Source organism: Dendrobates tinctorius, unplaced genomic scaffold, assembly GCF_039654945.1.
Source record: "Dendrobates tinctorius isolate UK_male_01 unplaced genomic scaffold, ASM3965494v1 ptg000173l, whole genome shotgun sequence".
Lineage (NCBI taxonomy): Eukaryota > Metazoa > Chordata > Amphibia > Anura > Dendrobatidae > Dendrobates > Dendrobates tinctorius.
Genome location: NW_027361840.1, coordinates 8,252,545 through 8,277,594, shown reverse-complemented (window position 1 = coordinate 8,277,594; position 25,050 = coordinate 8,252,545). Strand labels below are relative to the sequence as shown.

Below are 25,050 nucleotides of genomic sequence, written 5' to 3'. Positions count from 1 at the left end.
GATCCCTGGGTGGCCGGGACCCGTGCACTTTATTTCTAGTCAGTGTAGTGGTTAGGTTCTACACTTGGAATGCACGGTGCCTAGTTTCGACGCGGAAAAAAACCCTCCCAAGGGATGAGGTGGTAGGAAACATCTTGGGTGACCTGGTGAAGGTCCGTTCTTTGGAGTTCGAAAGGTTGGGTGTGAGGAAGGCCTCTTGGCTTTGGAGAGGCCTCTCCTTTTAAAAACGCACTCAAGGGAGAGCTAGCTCCGTGTGAATGAGGGTAGGGATAGCATAAGTTTCACTGGGTGTGCTAGGGACAGAAGTAGGGGCAGATAGGGACAGGGAGGGACAGGCACTGAGGGACAGATAGAAAGTTAGTTATATTAAGTTAGGTGGAGTAGGGACAGGAAGGGACAGATAGGGACAGTTTCTTTAGGGACAGAAGCAGGGACAGTCTTAGTTGTTGAGGGACAGGGTGAATGAGTTAGTGAGGGACGGGGCCTCGAGAACTCCTTTTCCTGGTGGTGGGCTAAAGCATGCCACTCTAGACTTTTGTTTTGGAAACATAGAGCATTAATGGATATTGGGCTTGCAAGCACTGATCTTGGGTCTGCAAAGGAAAGTGTGTGGTGGCAAGCCAAAACAAATATGGTAATAATGTTATGTGGTGTATATGTAGATATATATTGTATATTTGTATTTTTGTGTATTATACATACTTTCTTTTGTTTTAGTTAGGAGTGCATGGGAGGGTGTAGTGAGGTTGGGAGGGGGGTGAATGGGGGGTGAGAATGGGAAAAGAGGACCTTTATCTGAAGGGAAAGTGGATGGACAAATCGTGGAAAGGAAAAGAAGAATGGACCACGTGGTAAATAGCATAGGTTTTGGGTGGAGCCGGGTGAGGGTTTTCCTCTTGGAGCATAAACTGTTTTTGCCAAGAGATAGATGTGATAGGCCATGAACATTGATGGACCTTGTGTGTTTCGTGTAATGGGCCATGGACTTTTGGACCTTGGGTGTGGTGGGGGGATGATAAATAAAAAAAAAAAAAAAAAAAAAAAGGAAAAAAAAATTATTAAAATTTAAAAAAAAAAAAAGAAAGAAAAAAATTATTAAAATTTAAAAAAAAAAAAAAAAAAATTTTCGTAGAGGTGTTAGGCTGGTGCTGGGGTTTTGCCAGTATAAGTGGCTATGGTTTTTTTTAAGGCAGAAGGGCCGGAATATGGTTTTTTTTTTCTTTATTACTTGTATATAGGTATGGGTGCAATGCGCGAATGGAGTGTGAAAGGGTGTGCGTAGGGGATGAATGTGTTACATAGGGGTTTCTTTATTTCAAGTTGTATAGGGGTGGAGGGATCCTGCTGGGGCCCTCTAGGCTGGAAAGCCTGGGGGATCAGGTAAAATTGCGAGGTTTGCACAAATATTTATGTCGGGAGCATTGTTTGTCTGCTATGTATTGTGTTTTGTATTATGTAGTCTGTTATGTATTGTGTTTTGATACTTTTATAATAAAAAAGAGCTACAGGATGTAACTCAGGATCAGTAATGTATGTACATAGTGACTGCACCAGCAGAATAGGGAGTGCAGCTCTGGGGTATAATACAGGATGTAACTCAGGATCAGTAATGTAATGTATGTACACAGTGACTGCACCAGCAGGATAGTGAGTTCAGCTCTGCTCATTGTGGGTGCGGTCGACACTGATCCTGCTGTGTGTTCCTGAGCTCTGAGATCCAGCACCTCTCTACCCAGGGACCTGCTCTCTCTCCTACCCAGGGAGGGAGTGGGTTTCCTGGGATGAGCAATGGAGCCAAGTCCCAGGCTTCTGTTTCCCGGTCCAGGTCGGCGGGGAGCAGGAGAAACCAGCAACCGGCCTGCACATCAGAGGACTCGGGGGTGAGACGCTCCACCAGGAGTTGCAGCAATGTGGCTCCTACTCCCCCCAGGCCTCCAGAGAAGCCATAAGGCTTCCAACATAGAGGAGAAGCCTGCTAGCACCATGCATGATGGTGGTCCTTCCGGAGGAAAGCTGAGTGCTCACGGAGGTAAGGACGACCTCGCTGAGGAAAGTTGGGGGCTGCAGAAACCAAAGGAGTTTGTGTCCACCTATGCCTCCCGGGTCATGAGCCATCTCCGTGAGTATGAAGAGGCGAGTAAGACCATCAGGAGGCTCCGGAAGGAGCTGCGCTGCACAAGCGCCAAAGCTGCAGGTTCCTCCAGACCCAAGAAGACCCAACTCCAAGCGGAGGTAAAGGAAATTAAGCTGGATATTAATGAGCTGGAGGTGAGGAAAACATTCCTAAGAGAGAAAAGTGGATCATTTAAAGAAAAACTGATGAATGAGGACAGATTTAGAGAAATGGCTGATAACAGAGAGCAAAGGCAGATGGGGCTGCAGCCTGAGAGCCAGGTGGATGATGATGATTATGACCAGCAGAAAGCCCCACCTGCCAGCCTGCTAAGTCACCCACAGGCCTCGTGCAGCGAGCTTCCTGCTGGACAGGCGACATTGGCATCTGGTCGCAGTTCTGCTGGCTCTGGGGAGGACAGTGACAACAGCGGCCAGGGAGGGGCGCTAATGGCGGAGATCAAGCTCCTGGAGTCCCCAGTGTGCCTTCAGAACTTCCATCTTGGTGATGATTTACCAGAGGAGGCACCTGGGGACCAGAAGAAAAAGGCAAAGACCACCAAACCAAAGCTCCAGGAAGTGGTGAGTTATGTATATGCCCCCCTCCCTGTACCCCCCGAGTCAGCTGCAGGGTCAGCTCGCTATATAAGCCCTGTTGCCTAGCCCAGCCCGGGTTCTGCTGTGGATCAAGTGCAAAGGTGCGGGGAGAGTACAGAGCACGGTAGTGAGGCGCAGAGCTCCGTCTCTGCTTGTAGCAGGGACGTAGCAGCAGGTGCATCAGCCGAGAGGCTGGACAGTGAGGGTGGCCCGACGGCGGGTGTATTGTCAGGCCACAATATTGTGGTGCACTCCTCAGTGGGAGGGGGGAGCAGCCCATTGTCAGGGGCAGCTCCGGTAGCCTCAGCGCCCCTGAATACTGTTGCCACTGATCATTTAGTTGAGAAGCGGCAGCAGTGTGAGGGGGTTGTCGGGGCTGGGTGTTCCGATCCTCCCAAAGTCCTAATCTGTGTGGGCGCCATTAGTCAGCAAGATCCTGATATAATGGATCAGCAGCGCCTCACAGAGGCAAAAGATCAGTGGCGCCTAGTGCAGCAATGAAAATTACCAACTGATGATGCGGAGGGCACCCGTAAGTCCAGGGGTGAGGTCACCTCCAATTCTGTGGAGGAGACTGAGCCCCTTGTGCCTGATGATGCGGAGGTCAAAATGTCACCCCCTGTTGTCACTGGTCCAGCAGGAGAGAATGTGGTGGGAGGTGTGGATGAGGAAATTTCTTTCTCTAGTAGTGTGGTTTCTGGTTTGGTGGAGAGTGAGGGTGTTATATAAGTGGGTAATAGTGATACTGTTGGTGTTGATGTGGTCACTGGTCCAGTTGCCCCCCGGTGGTGGCAGTACACGTTAGTAGTTATGCCGCTGTCACCTCTGGAGGAAATAGGGCATCCTCCTGGTCTCCGGGCTCTGGGGACGGCATGTTGCAGTGGCGTCTCCTGGAGGCTCTAAAGAAGGGGGAGAGATCACTAATGGTAGAGGGTCGAGAGGTTGATCTATCCTTCTGGATAGAGAGGCATGGCCTCGGGGCCTTCCGAGAGCAAAATGGGGGAAATACAGTGTGGTTCCTTTCGACAGGCGGGCCTGGTAATGTGTGTAGGAATGTGGTCCATCTTTGGTGGAGGGGCAGTGATGCGTGTCCTCCAAGGTCTAAGGTTGTGGAGCTCCTGCTGAAGATGGGCTTCAAGGCTATTGACATCTACACCTTGATATATCCCTATTCCACGCCTGAGTTTGATGTCAGCTTTGTTCGGCCAGAAGGGCTTGAGCTCTTCTGGTCAAATTGTGAGTTGGCAAAAAATGAGCCCAGCTGGTGACACTTTGCCATCCAGGGGGTGTCTCGTCAAAATCAAGTCAAGAAAGTGACCGTGATGACTTTTAATGAGTCACTTTCTTGTTATGACATCATGACGTGGCTTGGCAGATATGGAGAAGTAGTGGAGATGCCAAAGAAAAACCGCGATGAGTAGGGTATGTCGTCAGGGGCCTGGACATTCCCCCAGACGAAGTATTTTTACTCCGAAATGCACGTTGGGGCGTATTTTTACAGGCATACCGCTTTCACTTTGGATACCAGGTATTAGTATTTTATGTTCAACGGTTCATACTCTTTTATTGTGGCTACCTAGCTATTGACTTTGGCACTGTGTATTTTCTACACACGTTTGTTCTATACATCATGGTCTTTTGTTTAGTACAGCACAATTTTTAATGATCATATGCACAAATTGTCTAGACTATGTCTTTAATTAGTTGAGCACCTTTTTTTATCAATTTCTACACTCATATTGTATTTTATCTCACTTTCATTGGTTATATATTGAGTGTGGAGTATTGCATTTTTTGCACTTTATGACCATTTATTTATTAATGAGCCACTTGGTGTTTGTATGGTCATATATAATATAGAGCCACCAGGCCATATAGTCATTGCACTATATTATTCTGAATTATATATACAGTACATATAAAAAAAATGTAATTTATTTTTTTAGCACACTCTTTATATTACATTATATTACATTACATTATTATACATTACATTATTACATTACATTATACATTATTACATATTATACATTACATTATATTATATTATATTATATTGAATCCACTCCTGTGTCTCCATTCAATGTCAGCAAGCAGTTAATCCTGAATGCTATCTATGTGTTTTCAACTCTGCAAACTTATATCTGGTAACCAGCTTTTCCAATCTCTGCTCTGAATCCACTCCTGTGTCTCCATTCAATGTCAGCAAGCAGTTAATCCTGAATGCTATCTATGTGTTTTCAACTCTGCAAGCTTATATCTGGTAACCAGCTTTTCCAATCTCTGCTCTGAATCCACTCCTGTGTCTCCATTCAATGTCAGCAAGCAGTTAATCCTGAATGCTATCTATGTGTTTTCAACTCTGCAAGCTTATATCTGGTATATAGTTTTTTCAACTTACTCTGCTTGTCCCCTTATGTTGTGAGGTCAAGAAACTTTTCAAAGTGCTTTATGATCCATGTAGTGCTGGACATGTGTTTATTTGACCACAACATTTTATTGGGTCCTGGTGTCTCAATTTAGTGTGATTGATTAACGAGCAGAGAGAGCCACAAAAAACAAAACAAAAAAAAACTTAGCCTTAACCTCCTATATATTCGGACATAGCTAGGGGGAGCATTTATGCAGGGGTGGCATTTATGCACATGTAATCTAAGTACATGTATCAAAGTACTTCTGGCAGTTATAACATGGCAGTTGGGCAGGAGACAGGTAAGACATTTATATACATCTACTCCCTGTACATTTGGAGTACAACAAATATATACCATATGCATTTGTGTAATTTTTATCCTGGCCGCTGCATTCACACACATCCACCGCCCTGGCATTAACTCTCCACACTCCATCCATATTGGCCCCTCGCTTCTTTCCTCTCCTATGTATAGCACTCATGCTCTTTTCACATTGTTAAATTGCACAGATCCAGCCAGTCCCACCATTCAACACCAGAGACGCTCTCACAAATCACTTAACCATCTGCTCACTCTTTCTATCCTCCTTCTCCTAGTTGCAGGAGACATTGCTCCCAACCCTGGTCCCCCATGTTATAGAAAGTCAAACCCCCCCACTGCTACACTCAGAAACCCCTCTAATCTTATTAATATTCCCTGCATGCCATCTATCTCTCTTAATTGTGCACTTTGGAATTCTCGCTCAGTGTGTAACAAACTCTCCTTCACTCATGACTTCTTCCTTTCTAATTCTCTTAACCTCCTGGCTCTTACTGAAACCTGGATCCAGCAGTCAGATACTACCGCTGCTGCTGCTCTTGCATACGGGGGGCTACACTTCTCTCATACCCCAAGATCAGACAATAGAGCTGGTGGAGGCGTTGGTCTGCTCCTATCACCAAAATGTACCTTTCAGGTTATCCCTCAAGTACCCTCACTTGTCTTCCCTTCTTTTGAGGTCCATGCCGTCAGACTCTACACCCCCTTCTCCATGCGAGTGGCGGTGGTGTATCGTCCTCCCGGCCCCTCCCATCAGTTCCTGGATCATTTTGCCACTTGGCTTCCACATTTTCTCTCCTGTGACATCCCTACCCTCATCATGGGAGATTTCAACATCCCCATTGCTCTTCCCCTCTCCCCATCTGCTACTCACCTTTTATCTCTAACCTCCTCATTTGGCCTTTCGCAGCTTACTAATTCTCCAACGCATGAAGACGGAAACTCCCTCGACTTGGTCTTCTCTCGGCTTTGTGCAGTGGATGATTTTGCAAACTCCCCTCTCCCGCTCTCTGACCACAATCTTCTTTCATTCTCTATAAAGAACTGGCAGGCTGCTCAGGTCACCCCCACTGTCCAGACTTATAGAAACATACAGGCCATTAACACCCAGAAACTTCTGAAGAACTTGCAGTCTTCATTGGCCCCTATCTCCTCCCTCTCATGTCCTGATTCTGCATTGAAGCATTACAATGAAACACTTCAAACTGCCCTGGATGAATTTGCACCCCCTATAAATAGAACACCACAACGCAGACGGCGACAACCCTGGCACACGGTGCAAACACGTTTCCTGCAGTGGTGCTCCAGGTGCGCCGAACGTCTGTGGAGAAAATCCAATCTACACGAAGATTTCATCCATTTTAAGTTTATGCTTAGAACATACAACACTGCCCTTCACCTCTCCAAACAAACCTATTTCAACACCCTCATCATCTCACTGTCCAATAACCCGAATCGTCTCTTTGACACTTTTCATTCTCTACTCAATCCAAGAGTACAGGCCCCAACCACGGAGCTCCGAGCTGACGATCTGGCCAATTACTTCAAAGAAAAAATTGACCAGATCCGACAGGAAATTATCTCCAAATCCCCTCATACCATGCACTGTCCTCCCTCCCCCACTGCATCTAACTCACTCTCTGATTTTGAACCAGTCACAGAAGAAGAAGTAAGCAGGCTCCTTGCATCTTCTCGCCCAACTACTTGCACCAGTGACCCATTTCCGTCACATCTCCTCCAGTCCCTTTCCCCTGCTGTCACCCCTCACCTAACTAAAATATTTAACCTCTCTCTCTCTTCTGGTATTTTTCCCTCCTCATTTAAGCATGCCATCATACATCCACTACTTAAAAAACCATCCCTCGACCAAAACTGTGCCGCTAACTATAGACCTGTCTCTAATCTTCCCTTCATCTCTAAACTCCTGGAACGCCTGGTCCACTCCCGTCTTATCCGCTATCTCTCAGAAAACTCTGTTCTCGACCCTCTCCAATCCGGTTTCCGCTCTTTACACTCCACTGAAACTGCCCTCACTAAAGTCTCTAATGATCTGCTAACAGCTAAATCAAATGGTCATTACTCCATGCTAATTCTCTTGGATCTCTCTGCAGCATTCGACACTGTGGATCATCAGCTCCTCCTCACTATGCTCCATTCCATTGGCCTCAAGGACACCGTTCTCTCCTGGTTCTCCTCCTATCTCTCCGACTGTTCCTTTACTGTTTCTTTTGCCGGTTCCTCCTCCTCTCACCTTCCCCTTACTGTTGGGGTTCCTCAAGGATCGGTTCTAGGCCCCCTCCTCTTCTCCTTGTACACTGCCCCTATTGGTCAAACAATCAGTAGATTTGGTTTCCATTACCATCTCTATGCTGATGACACCCAATTATACGCTTCTTCTCCTGACATCACGCCAGCCTTTCTAGAAAACACTGGCGATTGTCTAAACGCTGTGTCTAATATCATGTCCTCACTATATCTGAAACTGAACCTGTCAAAGACTGAACTCCTTGTGTTTCCTCCCGCTACTAATGTACCTACACCCGACATTGCCATTTCCGTCTGTGGTTCCACTATTACTCCCCAGCAACATGCCCGCTGTCTTGGGGTCATACTTGATTCCGAGCTTTCCTTTGCCCCCCACATTCGATCACTGGCTCGCTCTTGTCATCTGCACCTCAAAAACATTTCTAGAATTCGACCTTTTCTTACTTTTGACTCTGCAAAAACTCTTACTGTTTCTCTTATTCATTCTCGTCTCGACTATTGTAACTCTCTTCTAATCGGTCTCCCTCTTACAAAACTCTCCCCTCTCCAATCTGTCTTGAATGCTGCAGCCAGGATCATATTCCTCACCAATCGTTACACTGATGCCTCTACCTTGTGCCAGTCATTACACTGGCTACCCATCCACTCCAGAATTCAGTATAAACTTATTACCCTCACCCACAAAGCCCTCCATGGCTCAGCACCACCCTACATCTCCTCCCTTGTTTCAGTATACCACCCTACCCGCGCCCTCCGTTCTGCTGATGACCTGAGGTTAGTATCCTCAATAGTCAGAACCTCCCACTCCCGTCTCCAAGACTTTACACGTGCCGCGCCAATTCTTTGGAATGCACTTCCCAGGTCAATACGATTAGTCCCCAATCCCCACAATTTTAAGCGTGTCCTGAAAACGCATTTATTCAGACTGGCCTATCGCCTCAACACATTAACCTAACCTATCCCTGTGTGGCAGAGCCAAAAGTTTTACCATAACCAGGTTCCCAGCATCATGTTCCCACATGCTTTATGCCTCCATTAGCCCTCTGTGTCTGTACTGATACACACTTAACATTATGGCTGGTCCGTACAATCAGGGCAACTGTTACCACCCACCTTTCGTGTCTACCTCTTTCCTCAGACTGTAAGCTTGCGAGCAGGGCCCTCACTCCTCTTGGTATTTGTTATAATCTACTGTATGTGATTATTGTTATGCTGTAATGTCTATTGTCTGTACAAATCCCCTCTGAAATGTAAAGTGCTGCGGAATATGTCGGCGCTATAAAAATAAAATTTATTATTATTATTATTATTATTACATTTTCACATTCATAAGGTATATTGTGGATATTGTTTTTACCTGTTTTATTAAATTAGCCTTCATTATATTTGTCTGGGTCACCTTATATGTATTACAATTGAATACTATATTATAACTTAAAAAAATTTCTTTTGGTGTCCCATTTAGGCTAGTTTCACACTAGCGTTTAAACGACGCGCGCACGGCGCCGCTAAGCCACGCCCCCTGCCAGCTCCCTGCCCGCCCCTTCCTGTCAGCGCCTCCTCCGAGCGCACAGGGCTGCATGCGTTATGCGCACCCTATCTTTAGCATAGGGTGCGCAGGCCGTGCGCAACTATGAATGTAGCGTGCGCTGCGCATTTTTGGAGGTGCGCTGTGCGCGCCGAACGCAGCATGTTGCATTTTGGCGCGCATGGCGCACATTCAAGAATGCGCAGCGCACGCTACATTCATAGTTGCGCACGGCCTGCGCACCCTATGCTAAAGATAGGGTGCGCATAACGCATGCAGCCCTGTGCGCTCGGAGGAGGCGCTGACAGGAAGGGGCGGGCAGGGAGCCGGCAGGGGGCGTGGCTTAGCGGCGCCGTGCGCGCGTCGTTTAAACGCTAGTGTGAAACTAGCCTTACTAATCCATTTTTGTCGCGATTTTTTGCTTGTCATTATGCACATGTATGATTATTTTTGTGTTATGTTCCAATAAAATACTTTTTTAACTTATATTTTATTTAGTAGTATTTTTTACTTAACCCTGCTGGGCTTATAATACCCTCCAAATCCATTGGTTTTCCTTTTAATTTAGTATCCGGATGGTCTGCCATCCAATTTTCCATGGGGTGGCATACCGGTAATTTTATAATTAATTTTATATATATTGGTTTTATATATTCCATTGAGTGAAATTGCCTCTTCTTGGTTAACTTAAGCGTTCAGGTGGTACGGTTGCCCACATTCCATCATCTGCCTTCCTGGGTAGGGATCGTATCCAGGTCTTCTACCAGGGGCAACCGAAGCTCTGTCACAAGTGCAGCGACCCCACACACTTCAGTGCAAACTGTACTGTGCAGAAATGTGCATTGTGTGGGGATATCGGCCATCTTGCTGCATCTTGTGTGGAAATTAGGTGCCACCTGTGTGGTGACTTAGGTCACCCATTCAGCCGTTGTCCTCGCTCCTTCGCTAATGCAGTCATGAGAAAGCCATGAGGCTGATTCTGCTGGGGAAGGGACTAGCAGGGGTGAGGGAGCTGAGGGGCCAAGGAGGAAAAGCAATAAAAAGACGCCTGCCCAGCTGAGGCGTCTAGACAAGCGCAGACAGGAGAGGGAGCTGGGCAAGCCCCGGGCTACTGCGGTGACCCCTGTCCTGGATGCCAGTCTTGCTGCTGAGGCCCCGAGGGATGATGAGTTGGATGAGTGAGAAGGTCAGGTGTTATGAATGGGAAACCGAGGAGGAAAAACAAGACAACAAGCTAAGTCTCAGAAAACCAGAGAAGTTGGTAACTATGCAGATTGCAGATCCCTGATCTTAACTGCACAACTAGCAGCAGTCATGGAGCGTTCCTACGTTGCTCCTAGATGCCTCGTCACAACCGGAGAACTACATAAGCCTAAACTAGAAAAAGAGGAAAATTAACTGCCCCAGAGCAGACCCTGTTATGAATGAGTCACCGAGGAGGAAAAAACAAAAAGCAAGCCAAGACCAGAAAACCGGAGAGGTTGGTAACTAGCGGATTACAGACCCCTGATCCTAACCACAACAACTAGCAGTAGCCATGGAGCGTGCCTACGGTGGTCCTAGACGCCTCGTCATGGCCGGAGAACTAAATAAGCCTAAAGAAAGAAAGGGAAAATCTAAACTGCCCCAGAGCAGACCCCAAAGCAATAGACAGCCCCCAACATGTATTGTCGGTGAAACAAGATGAAAACACAGACACAGTAGAAAGATAGGCTGAGCAAACGATGGGGCCCTCGCTAACTATAAAGGACAGGAAAGAAAAGCTGCGGTCTGCAATTATGCAAAAAACCCTGCCAAAAAGAAAGTCCAACACGTCTGATAGAAAAAGACCCTGAATTCGCTAGACTTCAAATCACTATATCAGCACTCAGGTATATTCTGAAGGCAGAGCAATAGAGATCAACTGATCAGAGACAAAATGGAGATTCAGCCCAGACCCAGCCAGGGCTGGCTGAACACAAAAACTAAGTAAACCAGACAAAACTCATAAGAACAATAGCAGAGAAAACTTAGCTTTAGGAAGGCAGGAACCAAACTGGAAACTAGGAGCCACAGTCAGGAAAAATCACCAGCAAGAAACTAGGGAGTCGGCTGCCTTAAATCCAATCAGAAACTCCTGATGTCCAATCGCAGTCCTCTTCCTCAGGTGGCCGGTCTCTGCCATTTAGATCAGCTTCATTACCTCCCTTCACCAACAGAGGGAGTCCAGATAGAGAACTCACTACTCCTCTATCAGCACAGCCAGCTCCATAACCCTCACCAGAAGCCAGAGGCAAACTCAAAAATGAGCTCACAACAAGACTCCAAAGGAAAGACAGCCCCTCACATGTATTGACGGTGAAACAAGATGAAAATACAAACAAAGGCAGGAAAATAGGCTGAGCAAACGATGGGGCCCGGCTAACTAAAAAGGACAGAAAAGGAAAGACACTGTCTGCAATCTGCCAAAAACAACTTACAAAAATATTGTCCAACACTTCTGATAGCAAAATTAACCCTGAAGTCACTAGACTTCTAAACCTGTATCAGCACTCTGAAATATTCTGAGACAGAGCAAAAAAGAGGCCAATCTAATAAGGGACAAAAAGCAGATTGTCAAATACTGATTTATAGGAGTGGAATTTCAGCATAGCCCCAGCAGGGGCAGGGTGATTACACAACAAACTGAATTGACCAACAAGCGCAAGTGTGAACATTAGCAAAAAACAAACTTAACTTGAGAAGACTGGAAGAGAGCTGAAGTCCAGGACCTGAGAAGCAGGCTGAATCACCAGCACCAGGATAGGGCGTCGGCTGTCTTATATCCAGTCTGATACTCCAGAGATCCAATCGTTATCTTCCTCATCAGGTGGCAGATCACTACCACTTAAACCAACCGCACTACCTTCTGTCACCACCAGAGGGAGAACGGAAGGGGAACTCTCAACTGGTGGAGAAGAAAATGAGTTCATGACAGTCAGGAGGTTCCACAGGGAGGAAACTGCCACTGCCTTCTAATACTCCCATTATGAAAGTATGGATGGATGGATAATAGGCAGTGTGTTGTGAGTTCATTTTCCCCTTCGTCACTGAGGTCTGGAGAACTCCCTATTCTGGTAAAGGAAGGTAATGAGCCTGATTATCAGGCACCTGAGCATAATGAGGATGACTGGCTGAGTGGAGTCACGGACTGGATATAAGGCTGCCGATGCCCTTCTGCCCTGCGGGTGATTTCTCTGTGGACTTCTAGGACACCAGTCTGATTCCTGCTCCTCTAAAGCTAAGTTTCCTGCTTTGCCTGTTAGCATTTATGTTTTGTTTTTGTTTTCCTTGCTTTTCTGTATTCTGCCATTCCCTGCTGGGGTGAGCTGAATCTCCTTTTGCCTGTAGCTCTGTCTTCAGAATATTCCTGAGTACTGACATAGCTTTATGAAGCCTAGCATCTTCAGGGCCTTTTTCACTGTCAGTCTGTTGGCTCTTATTTTCATAGGGTTTTTCACGGATTGCAGACAGCAGCCTTCCTGTCCTTTTCTATCTAGTTAGCTTGGGCCCCATCTTTGCTCAGTCTATCTTTCTGTCTGTGTTAGTGTTTTCATCTTGCTTCACCGTCATTATATGTTGGGGGCTGCCTTTTGCTTTGGGGTCTGCTCTGGGGCAGTTTAGATTTACCCTTTCTTTCTTTAGGCCTATTTAATTCTCCGGCTATGATTGAGGGGTCTAGGGCATCGTAGGAACCCCCCACGGCTACTGCTAGCTGTGTTGATAGGTTCAGGGGTCTGTAATCCGATAGCTGCCAACTTCTCTGGTTTTCTGGACTTAGCTTGTATTTCTGCTTTTGCCTCCTACGGTGACTCAATCATAACACAGTGGCTAGAGGACAAGCGTAAGCTCGGCACCAAAAAGAGGAGAAGGAAGGGAGATAAAACATCTCCCGCTCTGATCAAGGTGTTATGAATGGGTCACCGAGGAGAAAAAAGCAAAACAAGCTAAGTCACAGAAAACCAGAGAGGTTGGTAACTATACAGATTGCAGATCCCTGATCTTACCACACAACTAGCAGTAGTCGTGGAGCGTGCCTACGATGAACCTAGACGCCTCGTCATGGCCGGAGGACTAGATAAGCCTAAAGCAAGAAAAGGGAAGACTAACTGCCCCAGAGCAGACCCCAAAGGAATAGATAGCCCCCACACATGTATTGACGGTGAAACAAGATGAAGGCACAAACACAGGCAGGAAAATAGGCTGAGCAAATGATGGGGCCCAAACTAACTAGACAGGAAAGGAAAGGAAAGACACTGTCTGCAACCTGCAAAAAAACCTACAAAAATAATGTCCAACACTTCTGATAGCAAAATTAACCCTGAAGTCACTAGACTTCTCCCACTATATCAGCACTCTGAAATATTCTGAGACAGAGCAAAAAGAGACCGAACTATTAAGGTACAAAAAGCCAATTGGCAAAATACTGATGAATAAGAGTGGAAATTCAGCACAGCCCCCAGCCGGGGCTGGCAGACCACATATAAAACTGAATAGACCAACAAAATCAAGTGTGAACATTAGCAAAGAAACTTAGCTTTAGATGACTGGAACAGAGCTGAAAACCAAGAGCTGACAAGCCAGAAGGAATCACCAGTAACTGAATAGGGCGTCAGCTGTCTTAAATCCAATCTGAGAATCCTGAGGTCCAATCGTCATCCTCATTCTCAGGTGGCAGATCTCCACCGATCAAATCAGCCTCACCACCTCCCATCACCACCAGAGGGGGTCAGGAAGGGGAACTCACAACTGGTGAACCAGAGAATGAACTCACAACATCAAGGTACCTAAGAAGGAAAAACTGACTCCCCTCTGGTTGGTCTTTCTAACCAGTTCCAAGCCCTTGAGAACATATCTTCCTCTGAGGAGGAAGCTGAGGGTGAGGTTCCAGCTTCGGCAGAGCGTACAGGGGTTGCCGAGTCTCCTTCTTCTGGGAATGTAAGGTCCTTGGAGGGAGGGATTGGCCCATAGTCCGGAGACGAGGATGATAAAAAGAAAAAGCTTGTGGGAGTGTCAACTCTGTGTCATTAAAAAGGGGAAAGGATTCCTCCTCTGAGGCAGAGGATAAGGGGAGTGGGAAGAAGAAAGCCATCTAACTCAATCACCAATGAAGGCGGTACCCACTCCGTTGACGCTGGCGTCCATTAATGTCGCCAGCATAAAGTCAAATACAGCCAGATTTGCGGCCTTCAATTTTCTCAGTCGTGTTGAAGCTGACATTTTCTTTTTGCAAGAGACCAGACTGCCAAACATGGCAGAAGTGTTTAAAGCCAAGAGGGAGTGGAGACTTGGGCCCTCCTATTGGTCTCTTGCGGCAGAGCCGCATAGCGGAGTGGCGGTCCTTTTTACGGCACTGGTGGAATGCCGACGGGTTATTGAGTTAGAAAAGGGGAGGTGCCTGATCTTAGGTGTCCTCATGAAGGGACAAGAGCTCTGGTTTATTAACATCTATGGTCGCCAATCTAAATGGAAAGGAAGTGTCTCTTTATGTGGATCAAGCCCTACCTTTTTACAAGTCGGCAGGTTGTCTTTGGAGGGGACTTCAATACTGTCACGAGGCCCTGAGATAGAGGAGGTTCCAGAGACAAGCTGACTTATGATAGCGTCGCCCTTAATTGTATAGCTAGTGAGGCTCGCCTGGTGGATGTCCACATTCGGCACACCCCAGGTGACGAGGGGTAAACCTATCATACAGGTAACTGTAGGTCCAGAATAGATAGGTTTTATTTAAAGGAGGAAGTTGCCTCTTCAGCAGTGTCTGTTGCTGAGGTGGAGATCTCCAACCACTGTTTAATTTTATTTTCTGTGAATGTTACAGAGACCCTCCGGATGGGAAGAGGCTTTTGGAGGCTCAATTCGTCTCTCTTGGAAGAAGCGGACATAAGACAGTCGTTTGAGGATTTTCTTCAGAGCCAGGTACCCTTACTGAATCTTTGTAGTAGTAAGTCAGAGTGGTGGGAGATGTTCAAGGAAAGGGTGGCGAGATTCTTCCACCAGCTCTCGAGCCTCAGGAGTCTGAGCAGGTACCACCTGTATCAGGGTCTGAGGAGGAAACTCGAGCATCTTGTCTCAACTGGAGATAGCCGCAAGGAGATCTTCAGAGTGAAATCTTTGCTCATGAGGTGTCAGTATGATAGACACGCATCTTTGGTTTTTGAGAGGGATTACGGGAACTACCGCTCGTCCGACCCTTACAGAAACTGGAAGATGTCAGTGAATAGTAAAGTGGTTACAGGACTGGTCGACACTACGGGGTTCCTGAGCCGATCCAGATCAGGGATCCTAGGGGTTGTCAGATCCTTCTACTCCCACCTCTTGGGGAAGGGGGATCTTGATTGGGATAAGATGTCGGCTTTCCTGGCTGAAGCCATTCCTGAATCAGGGGTAGACCCCTCTCTTGACATTTTGACAGAGATAATCAGCTTAACATCTGTTGTGGGTAAAATTTTTGAAGGGTTTCTAAGGGATACCATTATGGAATATCTCAATGTTAATAAATGTTTAACTCCATATCAACATGGATTTATGAAGGATCGCTCCTGTCAGACTAACCTGGTCAGCTTCTATGAGGATGTAAGCTCTCAAATGGACCAAGGAGAATCATTGGATGTCATTTATCTCGACTTCTCTAAAGCATGTGACACTGTCCCACATAAAAGATTGGTAAGTAAGATGAGAAAGCTTGGGCTATGGGAAAATGTGTGTAGATGGGTAGGTAGCTGGCTTAGGCTAGTTTCACACTTGCTTTTTTTTGCAGCGCGTTTTTCCCGCAAAAAAACGCATTGAAAAAACGCATACATAAGCATACAACTGCTGCGTTTTTTTCAAGCATTTTTATGAGCATGCATGAAAAAAACGCAGCGTTTTTATGCGTTTGTATGCGTTTTTAGCGCGTTTTTACCGCGTTTGCGGTTTTTTCCAACATTTTTAGGTGGCCCCTCACACTACCAAAACCATGACTTTACTAACCCTAACCCTGACCCTAACCCTGACCCTAACCCTAACCCTAACCCTGACCCTAACCCTAACCCTAACCCTGACCCTAACCCTTAACCAAATCATACTTAACCCTAACCCAAACCCTAAACCCTAACTAACCCTAACCCTGACCCTGACCCTAACCCTAACCCTAACCCTGACCCTAACCCTTAACAAAACCATACTTAACCCTAACCCTAACCCTAACCCTGACCCTAACCCTTAACCAAACCATACTTAACCCTAATCCTGACCCTAACCCTGACCCTAACCCTAACCCTAACCCTAACCCTGACCCTAACCCTTAACAAAACCATACTTAACCCTAATCCTGACCCTAACCCTGACCCTAACCCTTAACAAAACCATACTTAACCCTAACCCTGACCCTAACCCTAACCCTGACCCTAACCCTGACCCTAACCCTAACCCTAACCCTAACCCTGACCCTAACCCTTAACCAAACTGTGATGTACAATGTCGGCAAGATATGTTTTCTGTTGCAATGTGCTAACAAATCCTCCATCCTAGGACATTGTAAACTGTCAGTAATAGGAATTCCTTCCCCCCAGGTTTTATCAACCCTGCCACTTCCTCTGGAAGAGCAGGAATGTTAATTAGCTAGACCATCTTCCTCACACCATTTGCCTTCTCTCCTCTTCAGAGCGGGAAAAACTTCTTTGTTTGAAACGAATAAAACTATGAGAGACTATACCATAAGAACCAAATACCCTAGAGATATGAAAATCATATTTTTGTAACCTGAGCGGTCCCAGCTTCGAGACCGCGTATGTTTCGAAGTTCTACCCTGTCCAGAACATGAGATAGGATTTGCGCCCAAATGGACGGTCATATCGCATAGATGTTTGATGTTTTCTTGATGGGCTCATTACGCTGGGAAACATGATACCACTGATGAGTCCATACCAGCTTCTCCCATAAAGTTATAGCTAATCTAAGTTTTGTAGCCAAAACATAACTTGGATAAGAGAGGTGGGATCAACCCAGAATGCACCTCTCTGTGATGTCACATAGGAAAGTCTATAAGGCATTTCCTGGGCAAACCAGCTCAGAACAGCTCAAGTCGTCGTGCTAGAAGGACCCCAATGAGCGGAGAAGTGCAGCTCCGCCTCCACCCACCTTAAAGCCGCATGGTCTGCCTAAGGAACAATATGGAACTGTGAGTGTAATCTCTTTGTTTTCTCCACTTTTATTTTATACCTGTACTGTACATATTTTATGTCTCAATTTTATAGCAACTTTTATCTGTAATCACTGTCCTCTTTCGGAAAATAAATGAAATTATTTAGATCTGTCTCCATGCTCTAAGAATCGAACTATACGCCTTTGATAGATAATCGCTACTAATTCAAGGGGTTTGCCACGGACCCTCTTAATTTAACACTGTGAATTAAGTAACCGTGACTGGTGGCAGCGCGTTGTGTACGGCTATTACGGCTTGCTGGCAGTCTAGAAGGGTCTTATATTGCTGAGTAAGGGGCTTCAGCCACAGCATTGATAATTCCCTTACTGCAGAAGCCTAATTGCCGGTTCACAACAGGCAGCCCGTCCGGCGACTAATTATCCTAGGTGCAGTTCCCTGACTGACCTGAGGGTAAGGGGGGCGCCGGAGAGCTGCGAGTTCCAAAGTGGAACTGAGAAAGTGGGATATACATAAATCCCCGCAGTACTTGGAAGATTGATAGCAGTGGTGGGGCATCCAAATTAAACTCCCCCTGCGGCAAATTGTAGAGCGAGATTAGCTTGCTGGATATTTTTGGTCACATGGTGCCAGTGTTGGGATAACTAAGATAAGCCCCACTGCGCCTGTGATAGCCGTGTGCCGGCATTGTGTCACGCCCCTCCGTCCGCTGATACACCCGTGTCAGTGGTGGGACTGTGACATAGTGGTGACACAGGGTCCGCTGTCCGTCGCGTTTTGGTGGCAGCGGGACTCCCGTTAGTGTCGCCCGTAAGTGGACGAACGGCGGTGGGCTGTTCGTCACATATTGGTGGCAGCGCGGTGGGATAATCCTAGAGCATTAGTGATTTGGTTTGAGCAATCATTCCTCTCACTAAAAACCTGCACGGTTCCTGCGGGAATCCTGCATCATAGGTTTTGGAGAACAGACTCAGTGGTTACTAGTCCTGAGACATTAGTGTGTACTTGCAAGTATCCCCCTCCCGTTTCTTCGTTTTTCTTTTTCTATCTTTTATTTGGCAACCATGGCGGCAAAAGGAGAACCTTGGTACACCCGGCAGACAAAGGAAGTTCTTGCTGCGTTATGCACGTACCAAGGCCTTGACGCCACGAACAAAAACAGAGCTCAAATGATCGCGGCTCTAGTGCAGCTGGACAACGACCAGAATCCAGCGAGCGCAGAAGTTGGCCCAAGTTGCAATGGGGCTGCAGCAGAGGCTCCACTCCTGAGCGCTGGCCCCACATTCAACCAGAACGGGGTGGACCCCTATCTGCAAATGGCCTTGGACGAACTCCCCGCCGAAGACAGTGATGGGCGGGTGAGGCTGATCCAGCAAGCTCGAGAGAGAGCAGAGCAGCGAGCCGAGCGCCAGGCGGAGAGAGCTGAGCGCCAGGCGCAGAGGGCCCATGAACTGGAGGTACTCCAGCGGGGTGGGAATGCCCTCACAGCCCGAAGCAGTGAGCCCAGCAGCGTCCAGACTCCTAAACCCCGGCCAGAGCATTTTCCCGTGATGGAAAAGGACGGGGACTTGGACACATTTCTGCGAGCCTTTGAGAAAGCCTGCAGACAGTACCAGCTGCCTAGAGACCAATGGGCAAGGTACTTGACCCCAGGGCTAAAAGGCAAAGCCCTGGAGGCATTTGCTTCTCTTCCGCCAGAAGCCGATGATGACTATGACGCCATAAAGCAGGTGCTGATCGCCAAATACCGGCTGACACCTGAGGTATACCGAAAGAAGTTCCGACACCTCCAACGTGGCCCACACGATAGCTACAGTGATGTGGTGCAAGGACTCAGGACCCACTTTGACCAGTGGATCCATGGATTGTCCGTTGAAACCTTTGAGCAGCTACGGGACCTGATGATCAAAGACCAGTTCCTGCATCTCTGCCCAGCTGAGGTCCGACAGTTCATCCTGGACCGCGAACCAACGAACGCGGACAAAGCGGCGCAGATCGCCGACAACCACGAGGCCAACCGGAAGCCCGAGACGCGGAGGCCAGTCGCCACCAGCTGGAAAGGGGGTAAGCCAGCAACCAACCCCAATGCCCCAGCTAGCCGTCCCTCCGGAGGCCCAGTCCCTGTTGCCAACAGCAGGCCGGCTACTGACAGTCGCCTGTGTCACCACTGCCAGCGGCCTGGTCACTTCTTTTACACCTGTCCGAACAGGCCGAAGAACCCCCCAGCCAAGGCCCCCGGGCCCAATGCCTCTGTTCTTTTGGTGGGAGGTGTGGTTGGGAGGGCTGACGACAACGTTCAACCTGTTCAGGTGGGGGCCCGTCTTGCTACAGGCCTCAAGGACACCGGGGCTGAACGAACCCTCATCCGTCCTGGACTGGCGGCCCCTGAAGAGTTTGTTGAGGGGAAAACCTTGACTGTCACCGGGATTGGAGGCACCCGTTGTCCCTTGCCAGTGGCACGAGTTTTTCTTGATTGGGGTGCCGGGAGCGGGTTGAGGGAGGTGGGAGTGTCTGAAAATTTGCCCACTGATGTTTTATTGGGGACTGACTTGGGGAGGATGGTTGCATACTATGTCCCTGACACCCTTCCCCAAACTGATAATAAGGGTAACGTTAACCCTGATGATGTTGATGATGGGAAACTGAATGTGTTACCTGCTAATGCCTTGATGAGTAATGATGCAACTAACAACCATTCTTTCCCCAGGTACGATGCTGATGCTGATGTGAATGTACCAAAGCAAGCTGATAACCATTCTTTTCCTAGGAATGATGATGTTGATGTATCTGTGCCGACTGAACCCGTTAACCCTTTCTTTGAAACGGTAGATGTGTCCACAGGTACCGAGGTGCTCAGCCCCGTCACTCTGCGGAGTGAGACGGCTGAGGAACCCCTGGCAGGAGCAAGCAACGGTGCTCAAGAGAATGGGGAGGTGCATGGGGACCATGAGGAAGGTAATGCCATGCAGCTGACCAGTGCCACCGAGGAAGGTAACTGGCCCATAAGTAGCACTGCTCCTAAAGTGTTGGGGGTGGATGGGGAGGTAGAGCCCAGGGCAGCACCAGCTGGTGGGTCTGAAGAAATCCCCAGGGAGACAGCATACATAGCAGCTGTCACACGCAGTCAGAGTGCCCAGATCGCAGGTAACGCACTGTCTTCTGGACCCTCTGCTGCTACAGGAGAGACTGAACCAGAGGTGAACCCAGAGCCGGTTCCAGAGGGTCCCAGTAAAGATGGGACCCTGACGTCACTTCTGGCAGCCTCCAGCATGGAGTTCCAGGCTGCTCTGCACTCAGATGCCAGCCTGGAGAAATTGAGAGGTCTCGCCGAGACGCCCACCTCCAAGTCTGATAAGGAGAGGGTGTTCTGGGAACGAGGAAGGTTGTACCGGGAGACAGTACCCGGAGATCCTAAAAAGGAGTGGTTGAGGGAAAGACAGCTGGTCGTCCCCTATCAGTTCAGAACTGAGTTGTTGCGGATTGCCCATGAGATTCCACTCGCTGGACACTTGGGGATCAGCAAAACAAAGGCACGGCTGTCTCAACACTTCTATTGGCCCAAGATGGGGACAGATGTAACACACTACTGCCGCTCCTGTGCCACCTGTCAAAAAGTGGGTAAGGCGGGGCCTGCTCTTAAGGCTCCCCTTATTCCTTTGCCGGTGATAGAGGAGCCTTTCCAGAGAATCGCGGTGGACATTGTAGGACCGCTGTCCGTCCCCAGCAGCTCCGGAAAGCGATACATTCTCACCGTGGTAGACTACGCTACCCGGTACCCAGAGGCAGTAGCTCTGTCTTCAACCAGGGCAGATAAGGTGGCTGACGCACTGGTGACCATCTTTTCAAGAGTAGGATTTCCCAGGGAGATGCTTACCGATCAAGGGCCCCAATTCATGTCTCGCCTAATGGAGGCTCTCTGTGAGAAAATGCAGGTGACGCAGCTGGTATCGAGTCCGTATCACCCACAGACTAATGGTTTGTGTGAACGTTTCAACGGTACCCTCAAACAGATGCTCCGCATACTGGTTGAGACCCAAGGGCGCGACTGGGAGCGGTACCTCCCACACCTGCTGTTCGCTTACAGAGAAGTTCCGCAGGCCTCGACCGGGTTCTCCCCCTTCGAGCTCCTGTATGGCAGGCGAGTCCGGGGACCCCTTGGGTTGATAAGAGAATCCTGGGAAGATGAGCCAAACCCCACAGAAGTGTCCATCGTGGATTATGTCATGCGCTTCCGTGACAAGATGCAGACCTTGACGCAGTTGGTGCATGACAACATGACGCAGGCTCAGGCTGACCAGAAGCACTGGTACGACCAGAACGCCCGGGAGCGGACCTACCAGGTGGGTCAAAAGGTGTGGGTGTTGGTCCCGGTACCAACGGATAAGCTTCAGGCAGCCTGGGAAGGCCCGTACGTCGTCCACCAACAGCTCAACCCGGTCACCTACGTGGTCACGCTTGACCATGCTCGGGGTAGGCGCAAGGCCTTTCACGTCAACATGCTGAAGGCGCACTACGAACGTGAAGCTTGCATCCTACCGGTCTGCAATCTGCCAGAGGATGGGGAGGAAGATTCCCTCCTGGACATGCTGGCCCAGGCCAAGGCCAATGGGTCCATTGAGGACATGGAGATAAGTGGTTCGCTCACCGTGTCCCAGCGGTTGCAGTTGATGGCCACCCTGGAACTCTTCCGGCCCGTGTTCACCAACCGTCCTGGGAGGACGGAGTTAGCGGTTCATGAGGTGGACACAGGGAATCATGCCCCATTACGGCGAACACCTTATCGGATCTCTGAAACGGTGCAACAAGTCATGCGCCAAGAGGTCGATGAGATGTTAAGGCTGGGAGTGATTCGACGGTCAAAAGGTGCGTGGGCTTCACCTGTAGTCCTCGTGCCTAAAAAGGATCGAACCACCCGGTTCTGCATGGACTACAGGGGGCTCAACGCCATCACAACCTCTGATGCCCACCCGATGCCGCGCATCGAGGATCTGCTCGAGCGGTTGACAAACGCCAACTACATATCCATCATGGATTTGAGTCGGGGATACTGGCAGATTCCCCTGAGCCCTGAGGCGCAGGAGAAATCCGCCTTTATCACCCCCTTTGGACTGTACGAGTCCACGGTCATGCCCTTCGGCATGAAGAATGCCCCTGCCACTTTCCAGCGGATGGTCAACCACCTGCTTCGGGGACTGGAGGAGTACGCAGTGGCGTACTTAGATGATATTGCCGTCTTCAGTTCCACCTGGGAGGAACACCTTCAGCACCTCCAGGAGGTGCTCAAGCGTCTTCACCAGGCAGGCCTGACCATCAAGCCGGGGAAGTGCCAGATAGGCATGCGCAAGGTCCACTACCTGGGGCACCGGGTAGGCGGGGGTTCCATGAGTCCGGAGCCAGAAAAAGTGGACGCAATCGTGTCCTGGCCCACCCCCAGGACCAAGAAACAGGTGAAGTCCTTCTTGGGCACTGCAGGGTACTATAGGCGGTTCGTACAGGACTATAGCGCCCTTGCCAAACCCTTGACTGACCTCACCAAGCAGAGGCTACCCCAAACAGTCAACTGGACAGATGACTGTGAGGCGGCTTTCCAAGCTTTGAAAGCAGCCCTGTGCAACTCTCCAGTGTTGAGAGCAGTCGACAGCAGTCGCCCGTTTCTGGTACAGACCGACGCCAGCGAGTTTGGCCTCGGTGCTGTGCTTAGCCAGGTCGACTCGGGGGACCAAGAGCACCCCGTGTTGTACCTGAGCCGGAAACTTTTGCCGAGGGAAGTGGCATACTCGACCATCGAGAAGGAGTGTCTGGCCATGGTGTGGGCACTGCAGCGTTTGCAGCCCTACCTGTATGGGCGCGCCTTCACGGTGGTAACCGACCACAACCCTCTGAGCTGGTTGCACACAGTGTCCGGAACCAATGGAAGATTGCTCCGCTGGAGCCTTGCCCTTCAACAGTACGATTTTACTGTAAAACACAGGAAGGGCAGTGAAAACGGCAATGCCGATGGGTTGTCCCGCCGGGGCGAACCCGCTGAGGTGCGCATGGCCGATTACCGAGAGGTAATGCCTCCTTAGCGCCCTCTTAAGGGGGGAGGTGTGATGTACAATGTCGGCAAGATATGTTTTCTGTTGCAATGTGCTAACAAATCCTCCATCCTAGGACATTGTAAACTGTCAGTAATAGGAATTCCTTCCCCCCAGGTTTTATCAACCCTGCCACTTCCTCTGGAAGAGCAGGAATGTTAATTAGCTAGACCATCTTCCTCACACCATTTGCCTTCTCTCCTCTTCAGAGCGGGAAAAACTTCTTTGTTTGAAACGAATAAAACTATGAGAGACTATACCATAAGAACCAAATACCCTAGAGATATGAAAATCATATTTTTGTAACCTGAGCGGTCCCAGCTTCGAGACCGCGTATGTTTCGAAGTTCTACCCTGTCCAGAACATGAGATAGGATTTGCGCCCAAATGGACGGTCATATCGCATAGATGTTTGATGTTTTCTTGATGGGCTCATTACGCTGGGAAACATGATACCACTGATGAGTCCATACCAGCTTCTCCCATAAAGTTATAGCTAATCTAAGTTTTGTAGCCAAAACATAACTTGGATAAGAGAGGTGGGATCAACCCAGAATGCACCTCTCTGTGATGTCACATAGGAAAGTCTATAAGGCATTTCCTGGGCAAACCAGCTCAGAACAGCTCAAGTCGTCGTGCTAGAAGGACCCCAATGAGCGGAGAAGTGCAGCTCCGCCTCCACCCACCTTAAAGCCGCATGGTCTGCCTAAGGAACAATATGGAACTGTGAGTGTAATCTCTTTGTTTTCTCCACTTTTATTTTATACCTGTACTGTACATATTTTATGTCTCAATTTTATAGCAACTTTTATCTGTAATCACTGTCCTCTTTCGGAAAATAAATGAAATTATTTAGATCTGTCTCCATGCTCTAAGAATCGAACTATACGCCTTTGATAGATAATCGCTACTAATTCAAGGGGTTTGCCACGGACCCTCTTAATTTAACACTGTGAATTAAGTAACCGTGACTGGTGGCAGCGCGTTGTGTACGGCTATTACGGCTTGCTGGCAGTCTAGAAGGGTCTTATATTGCTGAGTAAGGGGCTTCAGCCACAGCATTGATAATTCCCTTACTGCAGAAGCCTAATTGCCGGTTCACAACAGGCAGCCCGTCCGGCGACTAATTATCCTAGGTGCAGTTCCCTGACTGACCTGAGGGTAAGGGGGGCGCCGGAGAGCTGCGAGTTCCAAAGTGGAACTGAGAAAGTGGGATATACATAAATCCCCGCAGTACTTGGAAGATTGATAGCAGTGGTGGGGCATCCAAATTAAACTCCCCCTGCGGCAAATTGTAGAGCGAGATTAGCTTGCTGGATATTTTTGGTCACATGGTGCCAGTGTTGGGATAACTAAGATAAGCCCCACTGCGCCTGTGATAGCCGTGTGCCGGCATTGTGTCACGCCCCTCCGTCCGCTGATACACCCGTGTCAGTGGTGGGACTGTGACATAGTGGTGACACAGGGTCCGCTGTCCGTCACGTTTTGGTGGCAGCGGGACTCCCGTTAGTGTCGCCCGTAAGTGGACGAACGGCGGTGGGCTGTTCGTCACACAAACCATACTTAACCCTAATCCTGACCC

The 25,050-nt window shown here is 48.6% G+C and overlaps 1 protein-coding gene across 2 annotated transcripts in view; it reads left to right on the top strand.

The window, feature by feature from the left end:
• The first annotated feature begins 1,682 nt into the window (after positions 1-1,682).
• LOC141054013 (uncharacterized) overlaps positions 1,683-25,050 on the top strand; it is a 172,548-nt gene continuing 149,180 nt past the window's right edge. For both annotated transcript variants that reach the window (XR_012221329.1, XM_073551155.1), the window contains exons 1-2: positions 1,683-2,694; positions 15,071-15,168. Coding sequence is in view for 1 of the 2 variants with exons in the window: in XM_073551155.1 (XP_073407256.1) it covers positions 1,909-2,694; positions 15,071-15,136 (852 nt within the window). In the remaining variant the exon portion in view is untranslated. The remainder of the gene's footprint in view (positions 2,695-15,070; positions 15,169-25,050) is intronic.